At 37.6% G+C, this 19,301-nt stretch overlaps 1 protein-coding gene across 1 annotated transcript in view; it reads right to left on the reverse strand.

Moving 5' to 3' along the window:
• PHF21A (PHD finger protein 21A) overlaps positions 1-19,301 on the reverse strand; it is a 631,407-nt gene that overhangs the window by 30,898 nt on the left and 581,208 nt on the right. Inside the window, exon 17 of the mRNA XM_053720295.1 lies at positions 14,097-14,193. Coding sequence (XP_053576270.1) covers positions 14,097-14,193 — 97 coding nt within the window. The remainder of the gene's footprint in view (positions 1-14,096; positions 14,194-19,301) is intronic.

Raw genomic sequence — 19,301 nt, forward strand, 5'->3', positions numbered from 1 at the left:
AGTGGGGGTTCCCACAATGGCTTCTAAACACATAGAACATTGGCTTTCCTCAATGTCAGACATGTTTAAACAGGCTAGTAATGACCACAAACAGGCTTTGAAAACACTTTATTTAGTGAAAAAATAACAATCTTAAAAACGGTACTGTGCCTTTAAGAGAAAAAAAAAAGCATACAAGTTTGCAAAACTGCTTTAAAACAATCAAATCGTTTCAATTTTATGATATAAGCATCCAAACTATGCAGCTAAGTTTGGCCCACAAGGAAAGGAACACAACCCTTACTAGAAAAAAACTGATAATTAATAAATGTTTAATTCAAGAAAAAAACACCCCCCTGCACCTCGCCACAGCCCCTGCTGTGGCGCCTACCTGCCCTCAGGGGTCTGTAAAACCGGGTTAAAGCTTCGATTTGACCCCAATACAGCTCCACACGGGCCCATCGGAGTTGGAGCTTGCTGCTTGCCTGTCAAAAAACACTGCGCAACGGAAGGCATGAAAATAGGCCCCCGCCCATCTCACTCGATGTCTCTCAGCCCAAATGAACCGCACCAGAGCGGTCTAATAACTAGCCATGTGGGTTCCTAAACCCAAAAAGAAGCCATGTGTACCCTCTCATTAAGCATGAAAAACGTACCTCCTAAAAACGTTATCAGTACTCCCAGTTAAATAAACGTTTGCCCACAAACATTCAAAACTCAGTGTCAACCATTTTTTTCTTAGCCCATATATGCAAGCATAGTAATATCCCTCTATTTATTTTAGGATTACTGCTTACCCTTTCCCTCATGGGGATACTGTCAGCCAATTCTGAAATACCAGTCTCTCCAGAAAAAAATTAGTGAACATACCTCACTGCTTATAGCATGAAAAACGTTCCTCACACTGAAGTTTCTTAAGTACCTCCTCAGCCATTCTGTGGGAACTGCTCTGGATCTTAGTGACAACTGCTAAGATCTTCAGCCTCCAGGCAGAAGTCTTCATCCATCTGCTGCCTGAGGGAAAATAGTACCACCCTGGTACCATTTAAAATAAAAAACTCTTGCTTGAAGAAAATAAAAACTAACATTTTATCACCTCTTTCACTTTAACCCTTCCTAGTACTTAGAGTAGGCAAAGAGAATGACTGGGGGGTGGAGGTCAAGCGGAGAAACTATATAGACAGCTCTTGCTGTGGTGCTCTTTGCCCCTTCCTGTTAGCAGGAGGATAATATCCCACCAGGATGAATCAGTGACTCGTCGTATCTGATAGAAGAAACAAAATTTATGTTTACCTCATAAATTTTGTTCTTTCATGGTGGTCGAGAGTACAAGGGTCATTACTTTTGGCCACTAGGAGTCAATTAGCACTTTTGGCCTAGATTTGGACGTTCGGCGGTAGAAGGGCTGTTAACGCTCCGCGGGCTTCTTTTCTGGCCGCACCCATAAATTTAACTCTGGTATCGAGAGTTCAAACAAATGCTGCGTTAGGCTCCAAAAAAGGAGCGTAGAGCATTTTTACCCGCAAATGCAACTTCGATACCAGAGTTGCTTACGGACGCGGCCAGCCCTCAAAAACGATGCTCGTGCACGATATCACCATAGGAAACAATGGGGCTGTTTGAGCTGAAAAAAAACCTAACACCTGCAAAAAAGCAGCGTTCAGCTCCTAACGCCTAGCCCCATTGTTTCCTATTGGGGAAACAATTCCTACGTCTGCACCTAACACTCTAACATGTACCCCGAGTCTAAACACCCCTAACCTTACACTTATTAACCCCTAATCTTGCCGCCCCCGCTATCGCTGACCCCGGCATATTATTTTTAACCCCTAATCTGCCGCTCCGTAAACCGCCGCAACCTACGTGTATCCCTCCGCTCGTCAGATTAGGGGTTAATAATTGAAGTTAGGTGTCGGCCGATGTTAGGGAGGGCAGTTTAGGGGTAATACTATTTATGAATAGGGTTAGTGAGGCGGATTAGGGGTTAATAACTTTATTATAGTAGCGCTCAGGTCCCGCTCGCAGATTAGGGGTTAATAAGTGTAGGCAGGTGTCGGCGACGTTGAGGGGGGCAGATTAGGGGTTAATAAATATAATATAGGGGTCGGCGGCGGTGTTAGGGGCAGCAGATTAGGGGTTACATAGGGATAACGTAGGTGGCGGCGCTTTGCGGTCGGAAGATTAGGGGTTAATATATTTTAAGTAGCTGGCGGGGGCGACGTTGTGGGGGGCAGGTTAGGGGTTAATAAATGTTATACTGGGGTCGGCGGTGTGTTTAGGGCAGCAGATTAGGGGTACATAAGTATAACGTTAGGTGGCGGTCGGCAGATTAGGGGTTAAAAAATTTTAATTGAGTGGCGGCGATGTGGGGGGAGCTCGGTTAGGGGTACATAGGTAGTTTTATGGGTGTTAGTGTACTTTAGGGTACAGTAGTTAAGAGCTTTATGAACCGGCGTTAGCCCAGAAAAGCTCTTAACTCCTGCTATTTTCCTGCGGCTAGGAGTTTTGTCGTTAGAGCTCTAACGCTCACTTCAGAAACGACTCTAAATACCGGCGTTAGGAAGATCCCATTGAAAAGATAGGATACGCAATTGACGTAAGGGGATCTGCGGTATGGAAAAGTCGCGGCTGAAAAGTGAGCGGTAGACCCTTTAATCACTGACTCCAATTACCAGCGGGCGGCCAAAACCAGCGTTAGGAGCCTCTAACGCTGGTTTTCACGGCTAACGCCAAAACTCCAAATCTAGGCCTTTTGTCATCAGGTAAGCATACATTTTCTTTTCTTTCATTAGGGGGTGTGAATCCACAATTCTGGGAACGAATACCTAAGCTGCGGAGTCCACAAGTAATTGGGGCGGGACAACATTTTTTTTTTAAGTCAGGTACCTAATTACCAGACAATGATGCCTTTAGGACTTTCCTACCAACTCATCAAAGTGGTAGAATTTAGGGAAGGTATGTTGCTGCCTTGCGATTTATTCAATACAAGATTCATTCTTGAAAATCCAAGAAGAGGAAACTGATCAAGAAAATTGAGCGAATAAGGCGTTTTGGAAAAAAACTATCCTGCCAAATCATGAGATAAAGCTAAAGAAATGGTGAAGTAGCCCTAGAGTTCTAATGCTCTTACCAATATCTAAATTAAGTAAGAGGCTATCAAAATGAATTCTTTGGATTAGGACAAGGGAGAGGGCTATAATTTCTTGATTGATGTTATCCGAAAAATCACTTTAAGAAAAAATCATATTGAGTCTTTAAAAACTGTGTTATCTTGATAAAATAAGACAAGAAAGTTTGTGAAAAATAGCAAAAAATTCAGAAGTCTTCGTGGCAGAAGATATTGATAAAAGCAACAAAAACTTGCAAGACTAAAGCTAAAATGTCCAAAGCATGCAAGTTCTAAAAGAGAAACCTGTAAGGCTTGTAAATAAACAAATTAATGTTCCAAAGAGGAAAAATTGGTTTAGACACTGGATATATCCTGACTAAGCCTGAACAAAAGTCTAGATGTCAAGACATCTAGACTCTTATGACTCTTTAAAGAGTTAGCAGTTGTCATTATCCGAGCGGACTTGCCAAAAGAAGTAGTCTTGGAATTTTAAAAGGATGCCAGCTAAACCCTTGGTTTTCATAGCAGGAAAGAAACAACTTTCCAAATAATTGACTGGAGCAGTAAGTTTAATTTAGAGAGCTCTATTCAACTCAAAGTTCTCGAACTATAACTCTTGGAAATATAAGTCATCAGGTCTATGTCTGGGAGACCCTTTTGTTCCACAATCTAGAAAACTACTTGAAGGAGAAAACATTCCTGTGGAAGGGATTACCTACTAAGGAAATCTGCTTCCCAAATTTCCTTACTGGGATGCAAAAATAAATGACTTTTTTTTTTCCCCTCCTGTAAATCACAATCTTCCCTGCCTTTTGTTTTTTTTCTGTGTGTTCTAAAAGGCAAAAATAGTCTATATTTATTTAAAACAACAAATATTACTATTATGATTACAGTACTGTACTGTCTTTCTGTGGGTACTATGTAATAATAATAATAACTAATATTTATATAGCGCCTTTCTCCTAGTGGGACTCAAGAGTTTTTTCAGTGCTTGCTCTTGGAATTAACCAAATCGGCAGCTGAATAGTAATAGTTATTATTACACAATTTAATAGTACTCATTTTATCAACCCTCAGAAGGATGAAGGGCTGAGTCGGCCTGTAATTGAGCAAAAGCAGAAAGAGAGCGCCTCCCATGGTGTGAATAACTCTAAACAGATTATAGCACAGTGTGATGGTGTCCGGTGTAATGGTACTCACAAGGAAGGTGGCACTTTTAATCAAAAAAGTGCAGACAAGCAGGCTGACATTTAACAGCAGTGAGTACGCCGAGGATCAATGCGGTAAGGTGTAAGGTGAATCTGGCTATCAGGAACCACGAACGAGGATCCTAGTTGTCGTGTGTCCACAAGAAACAGCTGCCAAGTCCTCACAGAGGAGCTCCCGGTTTTTTGCTCCGTGGCTGGCAGTTATAGTTGCGGCAAAGAGCCGAAAGTGGAGACCCTCTGACAGGATGCCAAACAGGACAGAGTCTCTCCGTGAACTTCGGGGAGCCGTATTAGAGGCAGAACAACCTCAGTGTTCAAATTTTTATATGCTCATGGGAAGGGTAGTTTGAGCAAATGAAGAAAGTATAAAAACAGTCCAAATAGGATATAAGAGAGATTTATTTGAGCTAATAACGCGTTTCTCGGCCGCAAGCTCCTGGCCGTTTCAGCAGATCAACAAACATTTTTTGTAGTCAGGTCATTTACCAAGTGAGCTACCTCACTAGTATACAAAAGCATAAAAAATACATACAATTACCATTAGGTTACATGTATAAGATGTATTATGACATGTAACTATTGCCTAAATGACATAATATATTGTTTACACTTGGTTCCATCCCCTCTCCAAACTGTCTTTTACAGATGCAAATATTCCAAAATCCAAAACTTTTCCAGTCCCAAGCAGTTTGGAATAAAGGGTTATCTAACTGTATTTGTCTTAGTGTATACAGTGAGAGATAGGATAAGGGGGGCTGTGTGTATATCTATATATAGATAATCAGATAGGGTCCGATTTCCTTACAAACTCAGCCCATTTGATTGGATTGTAGTTTTATTTAGCAAATATATATATATATATATCTAAACAAACAATTAGCCTTACATTTATACTCTGCAGCTGGTATGACACCAAGTATTGGAAACACATTAAGAGGAAACCAATTTTACAGTACAGTGCCACTTTAAGCCCATCATTGAGAAGAAAAAAAAAGGGGACAGTTTTATGTATTTGCATAACTCCTCCTTAAAAAGCAGAGATACCATACTTATATACTACCATTATAGCAAATTATGCAATAATATTAAATATCCCTTTTTACCCAAGACTAGTAAAAGGCACACAGATTACCACTTCTCTATTTACTAGTAATAAAGTATTTTTCCAACCAACCTATGCAGAGAACAGGAAATATGGAGGTGGAGAGACATACTTGACCTTTAAATCATTGTGAGTGTGTACTTGTATTTGATAATAGGAAATTTAAAAAATAAATAAATCGATCACTTTAAAGTGAATATAAATTTAGATAAAGTGCTCGTTTTTTTAAAAATCTGATTAAAAAACAGGGCACTTTACTTACCCAACAACTCCAAACAAACTAAATGCTTTAACCTAGCCTCCATTGTTAACAAGGAACAGAGCAGGGGCGCTTTCTATTCAAACAAACACTCATATATGGAATTTAAACCAACCAAGACGTTCACTAGCTAGATACATAAAGAAAAAAACAAAATCTAATTATATTCTCCATATAAAAGACAATAGGGGTAAATCACACCGCTCAACACAAGCAATAGCAGAAACATTCAGGGAATACTACCAGAAAACTATATAATTTACCAAAACCATCCCAAGATACACGTCAAACGCCAGCACACGTCAACAAACTTATCACTGAATACCTTTCTGGATTACACCTTCCCAAACCTAACCCAACTACAAAAGGAGGCATTAGATGAACCTTTATCACTAGAAGAATTGCGATAACCTCCCCAATAATAAGTCACCAGGTCCCGATGGATTCACTTATAAATATTAATCAACATTCAAGGAACAATTATCCTTACACCTCTTACAATACTTTAATTCAATTGACTCCACTCACCCTTTCCCAGAATCAGCCCACATAACTACACTTCTGAAACCAAAAAAGTCTCCAGAGACAACCACAAGCTACTGTCCAATCTCACTTCTAAATTCAGACATAAAAATATATTCAAAATTACTAGCAAATAGAATTAATGCTTTACTACCAGACCTAATACATCCTGATCAAGTGGGATTTGTGTTGGGAAGAGAGGCAAAAGACAACACGGTCAGGGCCCCTAAATACAATTTTTATGCACAAGACCATAAACTGCCATAATTGTATTGTCTATAGATGCCAAAAAGGCCTTTGACCGTGTTGCATGGGATTACTTACAACTCACACTACAAACAATGGGATTTGGGGGGGGGGGGTAATTCAGAAAATATTCTCACTATATACCCATCCAAGCGCAAAAATATTAATAAACGGAACCCTATCTAACTCATTCAAGATATCCAATGGGACAAGACAGGGATGCCCATTATCCCCCTTTATTATTTGCATGTGTAATAGAGGACTCCTGGCTGCTAAAATTAGATCCCATCCAAAAATTGAAGGCATCACAATTAATAACCAACACTATATTATATCCTTATTCGCGGATGATCTCCTATTTACACTAACAAACCCCGGAGATTTCCTTACCCATATTAGTCAAAGAGTTTGATAACTTTCACGTTCTATCAAATTTCTGGTCAACATCCCAAATCTGAGATACTTAACATTACATTCGACACACATAAAAAGAAATATTAGAAAAGCTCACCCCATTTAAAATGTAACACGCACTCTCTCAAATATTTGGGTGTCATCTAACTTCGTCCGTGGAGACATTATTCCCATCTCAATTACGAGAAGATTAAATTAGAAGTCATCAGAGATTTATCAACCTGGAGATCTTAAAAGCTATCATGACCTAATAAAGATGAACATATTCCCCAGGATACTATATATTCTCCAGACACTGCCAATTCCCTTGCCAGAAAAATATATAAACTCACTACAACGGGCGGATTGGGCCTCCCTAATTTAACTTACTATATATATGCAATATTTTTACAAAGAATTAATTGACTGGAATATACATAAAAAAATATAAACGATGGGTAGACAAGGAACAAGGAATCGCCCCGATCACCGAATCTTAGTAGATCTTGCTGGGCCTTCCAGCCTACAAAAATATGAATACTCCAAAACCTAACCCCATCATGGCAGAAACATATAAACTATGGAACAAAATAATGGTCCTCTTCCCAAACCTCTCTTCAAGGCCCTCCCCACTCACTATACCTAGTAAACGAATGGCGAATTAGACTTGGGCCCCCAAAATAGAAAATCACTGTCATCCCACCCATCTTTACGACCTTTCCCGGTTTGTTGGCTCATACAGAACGAACACATTAAATCGCAAACAGAACTGACACAACAAGGCTTTACTTGCCCTAACTAACTGGTTCACGTACAGTCGATCTTCATAGCTTTTATTACGACTCAACACAATTCTAAAAAATATGACTAGACCTCTGACCAATTTCGAACAACTGTGTATTAGAGACTTCCCCCAATCCGTCACACCATTATCGTTGATATATAAGATATTAATTACCCCATTCCTAGGGCATCCTATCCCATACTTGGAGAGCTGGGAAAAGATTTGGGAGTAATAATTCCACAACCACATAGGTATGAAGATAATTGTACAACATTAAAAACCTCTATCTACACGGCCACTACAGAAATGAACCTGAAGCTACTACATAGGTGGTATTATACGCTCAAAAAATACATTGTCTATATCATAAAGCTAAAAACAAATGCTGGTGCTGTGGTCATGTTAATAGTGGAATGGCTCAACATGTGGTGGTGGTGCTCAGTTATTCAAAACTTATGGAGATCTGTTATTATTATCTTTTATTTTGTATAGCGCAGCCAAATTCCGTAGCGCGGTTATCTCTGAAATAGAAGGATATAATTGGAAGTACAATTCCCTCTAGATCCCCTACTTGGGCTACTAAACAAGCCCCCTAAATAAGACATAAACCCTCTCTCAAACTATTTTTTATAATGTCTAATAGTATCAAGTTCCTGATAGCCAAAAAACTGGAGGTCAAAGATCCCACCCACAATAGAAATGTGGGTTCAAAGGGTATCTGAATTGATCCATCTCAAGAGCTCTATTATTTACAACACGATAGAATAGTATATGCTCTGACATTCTGACAACATGGGAAACATACCTTAAAAACAGTTAACTTTGACTAACATCCATCACTCTTGAAATTCGGTCACGGGGGGGAAACGGTATATAGCTTGACTTGTTGAACACTCACTCAGATAAATATAAGTGAGAGTCTGTAGAAGACACTTTAATTTCCTATAAATTATATTTAAAACCAGAAGAAGATTTATTCTAGGTTGATGTTGGTTGCTCCAGTCCAAGTTAAGTTGTTCATTAAAACTGATTAGCTCAAAAATCTTTACCGTTACAGTGTACTTGCTTTGTTTGTAATGATTATGGAGCCTGCGCCTCCACAAATTGTAACTCCTATTTCATAATTTACTAAATAAAGCTAATTTTTCAAAAAAAAAAACAACAACAAAAAAAAAAACAGGGGCACTTTACTTCATCAAAATTTACATTTTCACCAAAAAAAAAAAAAAAAAAAAAATTTACATTTCACTGTGTTGTGAAAATACTTACCTTTTAATCTTGACACGCCGCTCCAGCGATTCCCCGTTCGTCGCAAGCCTTTTCATACGTCAGAAAAGACGGATTGGTATCCTCCAATCATGGCTTCCCCCCCCCGGGGGAATCAGTGACTGATTCAACGCCATGATTGAAGTAAGCCGTATTCCTCATTTTAGACCCGGGAAGAGGCTTGGCGACGGGCGGGGGAAAAAAAACAGGCACTTATCATCTAAAATTTACATTCACTTTAAACACAGATATATCTATATTTATTCAAGAAGAAAGGAAATCAGGCATCCCAGGTAATAAAAAATCAAAAGGCTTTATTCCATCAATTTAAAAGCGTTAGTAACAGAGCTTCCAAGGCTAAAAGAAAAACACGGTCTACTCATGTTCTCAGCCATTATGCCGTAATCATAGAACATACTCCATCAACCATAGAAGGGGTGTTTTTATAGGGCTTCCCTCCAGCCCCCTAAAAAACAATACATTTAACCATTTAACTACCAGCAGGAAGAATTCACATGCAATCTGTATACAAAAACAAGCAGTTAAAACAATTGTTCAGCAGAAGGTTTGGATACATAAAGTATGCACAATATACAGAATATACATATTGGATTAAAGTATTACATATTATTGCATATAGTTTTACCAAAAGTTCCTAGCACATCATTCATATTACAATTTCTTTATTGTCCAAATTTCTCTCAAAGCACAATCCTTATAAACATAAGGAAATACATAATACTTCCTATCACGTTCCCCATTCCTCCATCTCGAGTATAGAAACCTAGTATAGAGACAACTTATTATAAGAATGGTGTATTATATTCATATATGTCCTCATTCTATGATGGAAACAAAGAACATATATTATTTATATTAATTTAGATTTTAATTCTTATTCTTGTTTATAAGATTATTTTTTAAAAGAAAAGTAATGTTTGGATTTCTCTCACAGATTTATAACCATTTTATCTCCAATTCCTATTAAGGACCAGTTCATTCCCAATAGTTGATCACATCAAATTGTGCATTGAACCCTCATCGGAACCAGGGTTCTCAACTTGTGGATCCAATAGATATATTGTCTTTCAGAATTTTTTTAGTTTACTACCTCCCCTACCGTGGTGTATGTATTGACTCAATAGCATTCCATTTAAATTTATCCACTTGTTTGTTATGTACCTGAATGAAATGTCTAGATAAGCTGAACAATGTATATCATTAGAGATATAACCTAAATGTCTTTGATCCTGGTTCGTACTGTCCCCTGGTGGTTAAACCTACATACTGTTTTTTTGTGTTCAGAGCATTCACTAAGTAGATAACATATATGAAGTGCATTTAACACAACCAGGGTAGACAAGTTTTCATCTGTTACATAAGACTTGAATCTTTCTCCTTGTTTAGGTATGTACAAGACTTACAGCGGGGTACCCCACATTTGTACGGTACCCCCAACATCCACCAAGAACTCTGTACACCCAAATTGGGTAACATACTCAGTGAAAGCATATTGCCAATAGTTAGATTTTTGGAGTATACAAAATCACAACCTTGCCTGACAACGTGTTTTTAAATCGTTATCCCATGTAGGATTGGAATGCATTTCTTAATGTTTTGCATACTCCAAAATACTGCATTGTTTTCTTTTAGTGAGTAATTGTTTCCTGTCTATAGTTGCCACTTCTCTAAGACTTTGTCTACCATCTCTATACTGTATCCTCTATCCTTTGAATCGCTGTGTCAAATCTGCAGATTCCTTAGCAAAGTCTGATTCTAAGGTACAATTTCGTCTTGCCTCGGAGAAACTGTCCCTTAACAATACCTTTGTATACATGTTGTGGATGGCTACTGTGTGCGTGTAGGAGACAATTACCGCGATTGATTTGCAATGTAAAGATGTATTAACTTCTTAGTGGGCAGAATCAGAAGTCAAAAGGAAGTCCAGAAACCACGATCTCCGACTGTGCCAACCATGGGTGAATTCTAAACCTTTACCATTCAAATTAAAATAATCCCACAAACGATTTAATAGTCACTTCATCCCCATGCCAGACAAATAAGAGGTCGTTCAATGATCCTCCTATAAAAACAAACTGCGATTTTGAAAGGGATTTCCATCCTCAAAGACGTGGAACAGCTCCCACCAAACCCATAAATAGGTAAGCATAGGAGGGGGCAAACCTTTGCCCCCATAGCTGTTCCAAGTCTTTGCAGATAGAACACCACCCCCTCAAAATAAAGTAAATGTGGCTCAATAGAAAACCCAACCCACTCTGATGAGATATGACTTGAAGGCCTCTCTGAAATCAGTGTAGTTACTTAGAAAAATGCAATGGCTTCAAGTCCCATATTATGTGGAATTGCGGAATATAGTGACACTAATCTATAGTTAACCAACTAAACCCACTCTGCCATTCCACTTCCTCCACCAACCTCAACAAATGAGTAGTGTCTCTGATGTAATAGCGGAAGTTTATTTACAAGGGGCTGAAGATGCATATCCAGCCATTCAGATACAGGTTCAAGCAATGAGCCATCCCTGTAACCAATCAGGTGGCCCTCTTACATTTTCTAAAACCCCTTGTGGACTCTTTGGAAGATGGTGGACAATAGGCAGTACTGGGTCACTTACATTCAAAACCCATAGCAGTTTTTTTGTTTTTAGAATTGCCCATTCCACACCCATCATCCAAAAGCGACATTAATTCCTTCTGGAAATCTAACAGTGGGGTTGCTACTGAGTTTAGAATACACCTCTAGGGTCATCTAGATGGCGCGGGCCTCAGATATATAGAAATTTCTTTCCCATGACAACAATACTACCTTCCTTTATCAGAGTTTTTTTTTTTTACCAATGATTTGTTTAATTGTAATGATTTAATTGCTTGCCTCTCTTTGTGGAGATATTTGATTTAATATATGTATTTCTCCTGTGAGAGGGCATTTCAATCCTCAAGAACTCTCTTTTGGAATAATTCCAACTTGTTTTCCCCTTGACTGAATGGGGTTAAAAGTTTGACTTGGTTATAAAAAGTCACTCCCTTTGTACAGAGGTGTATCTAGTGAATCAGCACTATCCAATGATCTCAAAGTTAACAGGACCACAAAGTATCTTCAAAATTAAGCAAATCAATCCCCTTCCAGACCATTCCCCTGGTTCACTCCTGCTATTAGGACCAGATGATTCTGAGTAAAATTTCTTAAGTGTGAGCAACCTCACAAACTTATTTACATCAAGAATGGTCTGGAAGAGATCAAACGTTCCTTGTTGGGCTAAAATTTAGACCCAATTTAAGAACCTTTAGTTCAATATCACTGAGAGTGTAGGAGGAAATATTTATCACTACATTTCATTTACATTTACTTGGGGACCTATTGTATTTCTTAGCAGATATTTGCCTCTCCCCCTTTGGGGTAGGGGTGTATCTCTTTCCTCCTCCCTCCCCTTGGTTTGTGTCCCTGTGAAACATCTTGCTCTTTAAACTTTTGTGTCCTCTTTGCTATCTGTCAACTGTTTGTTAGATAGTATTGGCTTAATAGGATTCTTTTGAATATATTTTTGTATTTTCGGTCTCTGCCCCCAGATTTTCATCATTAGATTGACTATTTGTTAACACCAATCTGCTTTATAGAGGTAATCTCTATGGGGGTCACTAGCTAATTCACTGATATCTACTGTCCTGAATCCCCAATTGTCCTATAGGAACTAGAAAATGCTGAAAGAGAACCATCATCATCGTGGTCTCTGTGTCAGAAAAGGTCACTTTACGATTACCCTAGATTTATTACGTTTCTTTAGCTTGGAGTAGCTAAAAATCTAAAGCTATTAATGTGAACAGGCAACAAAAGCATATTAAATATACCTTTCTACCCAAGACTAGTACAAGGCACACAGATTACCACCTTTTCTATTTAATAGTAATTAAAGTATTTTTCCATCCAACCTATGCAGAGAATAGGAAATATGGAGGTGGAGAGACCGATTGACCTTTTAAATCAGTGTACTTGTATTTGATTAATAGGAAAAAAAAATGTTTTAAAATCGATTCACTTAAAGTGAATGTAAATTTAGATGATAAAGTGCCCGTTTTTTTAAAAATCTAATTTAAAAACAGGAGCACTTTACTTCATCAAAATTTACATTTCACTCGTGTCGTGAAAATACTTACCTTTTAATCTTGACAGTGCTCCAGCGCTTCCCCCGGTTGTCGCAAGCCTCCTTCATACGTCAGAAAATGACAGATTGGTCATCCTTCAATCACGGCGTTTAATCAGACACTGATTCCCCCGGGGGGGGAGCGTGATTGGAGGATGACCAATCTGTCATATGAAAAGGCTTGCGACGACCGGGGGAATCGCTGGAGCGGCCTGTCAAGATTAAAAGGCTAAGCATTTTCACACACGAGTGAAATGTAAATTTTGACTGAAGTAAAGTGCCTCCTGTTTTTTAATCGGATTTTTTTAAAAAACGGGCACTTTATCATCTAAATTTACATTCACTTTAAGTGATCGATTTTTAATTTTCTTTTTTTTTTTTTTACTATCTATCAAATACAAGTTACACACTCACAATGATTTAAAGGTCAATCTTGTCTCTCCCACCTCACATATTTCCTGTTCTCCTGCATAGGTTGGTTGGGAAAAATACTTTATTACTAGTAAATACCATTTACTAGTAAATAGAGCCGGATTCCTCATTTTAGACCCGGGAAGAGGCTTTGCGACAGGTGGGGAAAAAAACGGGCACTTTATCATCTAAATTTACATTCACTTTAAACACACACACACATATATATATATATATATATATATATATACACTGTATATACTGTATATACATATACATATACACACACACATACATATACACACATACATCCTATGTGACATCTCAATTAAAGGGATATGAAACCAAATTTTTTTCCTTCATGATTCAGATAGAACATCTAATTTATTCCTATTATCTATTTTTATTTGTTCTCTTGGTATCTTTTATTTGTAAGCTTAGGAGCCAGCTTATTTTTGGTTCCGCACCTGGGTAGCTCTTGCCGATTGGTGTCTAAATGTAAAATTGCATGCTCTATCTGAATCATGATAAAAAATTATAGGGTTTCATATCCCTTTAAGTAAGATTACATATTAACGTCATGATAAATTTCTTAAAAATAATTTTATTATAATCATTATCCTGCACAGTGAGCACATTTTGCTTTGCAGTCACTTACTGTTATCGAGCTGCTTAGCTGCTTAACTTTCTGCTCTAGCTGCTCTCGTTCCTGTTTCAGATCCGTGCTCCATTTTAGCAATTTCTGTTTTTCTTCTCTTTTGCTGAAGGGAGATAAAAAAAAAAAAGATTTTTTGGCAAATTAAAGGGACATTAAAGTAAAAAGTAAACTTTCATGATTCCAGATAGAGAATTAAATTGAAAGAAAAAAAAAGTAATTTAATCCTATTATAAGGATTGTACAACTTTATATGAACACTATACTGCAGCTGGAACATTACAGGTCCCAGTACAGCACAACATTGCAGCTGGCTAAACTGCAATGCAGATATGTTGCCTAAGGAAAAAGGCTAGACTTACGGCTAAATGTTTAAACTCCATGAGAACTGTAATAAACCAAAGAAGCAAAGTGATGTAGCTTTCTCTTGAATCCATTAGGTTAACAGGAGATTCAGTCAAACAACCCTGTATCAATGCGGTATCAATACATTTCACATATAGGCTCAGTGTTATTATATGCAACATGTTTAAGCCCTGATAAATTTTAACTCTTTGGACATACCACTTTTAAAGAAACAGGAAACCCTTAATCCATTTGGACATAGGTAGTATATCACAGAGTACTTTGCCTAGCATACCCTGTTGACATAGTACCCCTACTTCCACAACTTTCTGGCTCATGCTGCATTGCCCGATGTCAGCTTTGATAGCTAACATTGCAGCCAGAGGCAGAAGGCATCTGCCTTCATATGGTAAGGAAGGATTGATTGTTTTCCTTTACCATATGAAGGCAGATCACTGATACAAACCATATCTAAACTTCCCAGTCCTTAAAGGGTTTAATCATACATTGAGCTATGTTTCCTCGATGAAGCTTACTTGTATTCACTAGTTAATGTATAAAAGTTCAATAGTAATCTCAGAAAATTACTCATCATGGTTAATAGAAGCAACAATGTATTTTTTTTTTTTTAACCCATTGTAATGAAAAGATTTTTTCTTTGCATATAACAATTTCCTTATGTAATTTGTTTAAAACCACATGAAAGCTAGCTTAACTTCCTTATGCAGCCAACATAGGAGGAAAAATTACATATTTTAAAAGAAAACGTTTGCAAAGAGACCCTTTTTGCTTTGTATACGGAAGTTTGTGAAAACTGAACAGCTTGTTATAAATGTAACTCACCTGCCTTTAAGGGAACTAGCAAACTTCATTGTTTAAAAGGACCATAAAATATAGTAAATTGCATAATAAAAAGACCAACACAAAAAAAATCTAAATCTCGAAATTTCAGATGTGGTGTTTTCTCGCATGTACTTGCAGGGACTGCCCTGGTGGAATTATCGTAATAAAGAGGCAGTCCTTGTGACTGATGAGATATCTCCTATTGAAAGTAACAGAGCTCGCTGGAAAAGGAAACTTCGCATCATGGGAGTGAAGTTAGCAGTGAGTGTTCCTTAAAAATGAAATCCTGCAGAAAATATAACTCACATGACGCTGCTTTCTGCGTATAGCAAATGCCTATATTTTCATATGCATGTGTTTTTCTATTAGGGTTATAATTATTTTCAGTGTTTTGAGAAAGCTCACCACCTTTTAGTTGACGAGAAAAACAGTGAAATCTGCAGTGTGGAAAAACATAATTTATGCTAACCTGATAAATTTAATTATTTCATGCTGGTGAGAGTCCCACAATCCATTACTCTTCTCTACCACTAGCAGGAGGCAAAGTTTTCCAAACCCGAAGAGCTCTATACAACCCCTCTCACCTCACACATACCTTAGTCTAACGTATAGCCAAGTAAGTGAGGTAAGGGAAAGGAATAAGAGCCAGAAAAGGAGCAGAGAAAAAAAAAGATGTGCCGAAGAAAAACAACAAATCGAAAAAAATTATAAGAGTGGGGTCGCATGGACTCTAACCGCCATGAAAGAAGTGAATCCACAATCCATTACTCTTGGGAACTAACACCCAAGCTGTGGAGTCCATGAGTAATAAAGGAGGGATTAAATTCACAACCTATATAATATATATATATATATATATAAAATTGTTTTTTTTTTTAATGCACTTAAAATAAGTCAAACAGGAAAAATCAAACTGAGAAAACTGCCTGAAGAACCTTTCTACCAATGACTTCTTCAGAAGAAGCAAAAACATAAAAATGGTAGCATTTAGTAAAAATATGCAAAGACCACCAAGTAGCTGCCTTGCAAATTTGATCAACCGAAAGCCTCATTATTGAAAGCCCAAGAAGTAGCAACTGATCTAGTAGAATGAGCAGTAATCTGCGGTGGTGGAGGCTGACCTGCCTCCAAATAAGCTTTGTGAATCAATAGTTTTAATTAAGAGGCTAAATAAACAGCAGAGGCCTTCTGACCTCAGGGCCAGAAAAAAAGAACGAACAAATTGGATTTTTTTCTAAAATCCTTAGTAGGCAATCAATATAATATTTTAATGCCCAAATAATGCAACATTTTCAAAAAACAAATAATGCAAATAATAATAAGATCTCACAAAAGCATTCTTAGAATTAGGACACAAAGAAGGAACAACAATCTCTCTACTAATGTTATCTGAAGAGACAACCTTAAGCAAAGAATAAAACAAGGTCTGTAAAACAGCCCTATTCTGATGAAAAATCAGATAAGGAGAGTTCACAAGAAATAGCCTATAGCTCAGAAAACTCTTCTAGCAGAAGAAATAGCTAAAAGAAATAACCCCTTTCCAAGAAAGTAGTTTAATGTTCAATTTAAGCAAAGGTTCAAAAGGAGGAGCCTGCAAAACCCCTAAAAACCAGGTTACGATTCCATGGAGGAGAAATAGGCTTGATAACAGGTTTAATACAAACCAGAGCTTGAAAATAATATCAAGAAGATTAGCAATCTTTCTGTGGAACAAAACTGAAAGAGCAGAAATCTACCCATTCAGATAACTAGCAGATAGGCCCTTATCTAGACCATCCTGACCAAAAACCTGCAGAATCCTAGGAATTTTGAAAGAATACCAGGAAAAAACATAAAATAAAAAACCTTTAGACCCTGTGATTGATCTTCCTAGTTACAGGCTGACAAGCCTGAATCAAGGTTTCAATCACAGAAAAACATAATTTATGTAAGAACTTACCTGATAAATTCATTTCTTTCATATTGGCAGGTCTGAAACACACTTCAGGAAAGCCTGAGCCTTTACTGGGTTCGCTGGAATGTATGAGAGAAAAAATCTTCTCACAGGCGGTCTTACTCTGAATCCTATTCTGTACCCCTGAGAGACAATACTCTGAATCCAATGATTTTGGACCGAATTGATCCAAACATCTTTGAAAATCTGACCCCCTACCAGCTGAGCTGGAATGAGGGCCGCACCTTCATGTGGACTTGAGGGCTGGTTTTGATCTCTTAAATGGCTTGGATTTATTCCAATTTGAGGAAGGCTTCCAACTGGAAACAGATTCCTTTGGGGAAGGATAAGATTTCTGTTCCTTATTATGTCGAAAGGAACGAAAACGGTTAGAAGCCTTAGATTTACCCTTAGGTTTTTTATCCTGAGGCAAAAAAACTCCCTCCCCCCCAGTGACAGTTGAAATTATGAATCCAACTGAGAACCAAATAATTTCTTACCTTGGAAAGAAAGAGATAGTAATCTGTACTTAGAAGTCATATCAGCATTCAACGATTTGAGCCACAAAGCTCTTCTAGCTAAAATAGCTAAAGACATATCTAACATCAATTTTGATGATATAAAAAATGACATCACAAATGAAATTACTAGCATGATGAATCAACGTAACAATGCTAGACAAATCATGATCCGATACTTGTTGCGCTAAAGTTTCCAACCAAAAAGTTGAAGCAGTTGCAAACATCAGCCAAAGAAATTGCAGGGCCTAAGAAGATGACCTGAATATAAATAAGCCTTCCTTAGATAAGATTCAAGTTTCGTATCTAAAGGATCTTTAAAAGAAGTACTATCTTCCGTAGGAATAGTAGTACGTTTAGCAAGAGTAGAGATAGCCCCATCAACTTTGCGGATCTTTTCCCAAAACTCCAATCTAACTGCTGGCAAAGGATACAATTTTTTAAACCTTGAAGAAGGAATAAAAGAAGTACCAGGCCTATTTCATTATTTAGAAATCATATCAGAAATAACATCAGGAACTGGAAAAACCTCTGGAATAACCACAGGAGGCTTATAAACAGAATTTAAACGTTTACTAGTTTTAATATCAAGAGGACTAGTTTCCTCCATATCCAATGTAATCAACACTTCTTTTAATAAAGAACGAATATACTCCATTTTAAATAAATAAGGGGATTTGTCAGTGTCAATATCTGAGACAGGATCTTCTGAATCAGATAGATCCTTATCAGAGAAGGATAAATCAGTATGTTGCCGGTCATTTGAAATTTCATCAACTCTATGAGAAGTTTTTAAAAAACCTTTTACATTTAATAGAAGGCGGAATAGCAGACAAAGCCTTCTGAATAGAATCAGAAATAAATTATTTTAAATTTACAGGTATATCTTGTGCATTAGATGTTGAGGGAACAGCAACAGGTAATGAGCTACTAATGATGGATACATTTTCTGCATGTAAAAGTTAATCATGACAACTATTACAAACCACAGCTGGAGGTATAATCTCCACAAATTTACAACAAATGCACTTAGCTTTGGTAGAACTGTTTTCAGGCAGCTGGGATCCAACAGTGAATTCTGAGACAGGATCAGATTGAGACATCTTGCAAATGTAAGAGAAAAAAACAAAGCAAAATGATAAAATTTCCTTATATGGCAGTTTCAGGAATGGGAAAAAAATGCAAACAGCATAGCCCTCTGACATAGAAAAAGGCAAGAGGCAAAAAAGAATGGGGTCTTAAAAAATGAAAATATTTGGGGCCAAGAATGACGCACAAGAAACAAAAAAATATTTTTTTGGCGCCAAAAACGACACACTCGCGTCAGATGACGCAACCCTTGTGAAGGACTCGGCATCAACTAAGACGCCGGAAAATTACGGAATTTGCGTCAACGAATGTAGCTTCGCGCCAAAAATGACGCAATAAACTTTGGCATTTTGCGCCCTCGCGAGCCTTATTCTGCACGCAAATTAAAAGACAGTCAATTTGAAAAAACAGAATTTATGCTTACCTGATAAATTACTTTCTCCAACGGTTGTGTCCGGTCCACGGCGTCATCCTTACTTG

The sequence above is a fragment of the Bombina bombina genome, chromosome 7 (assembly GCF_027579735.1).
Source record: "Bombina bombina isolate aBomBom1 chromosome 7, aBomBom1.pri, whole genome shotgun sequence".
NCBI lineage: Eukaryota > Metazoa > Chordata > Amphibia > Anura > Bombinatoridae > Bombina > Bombina bombina.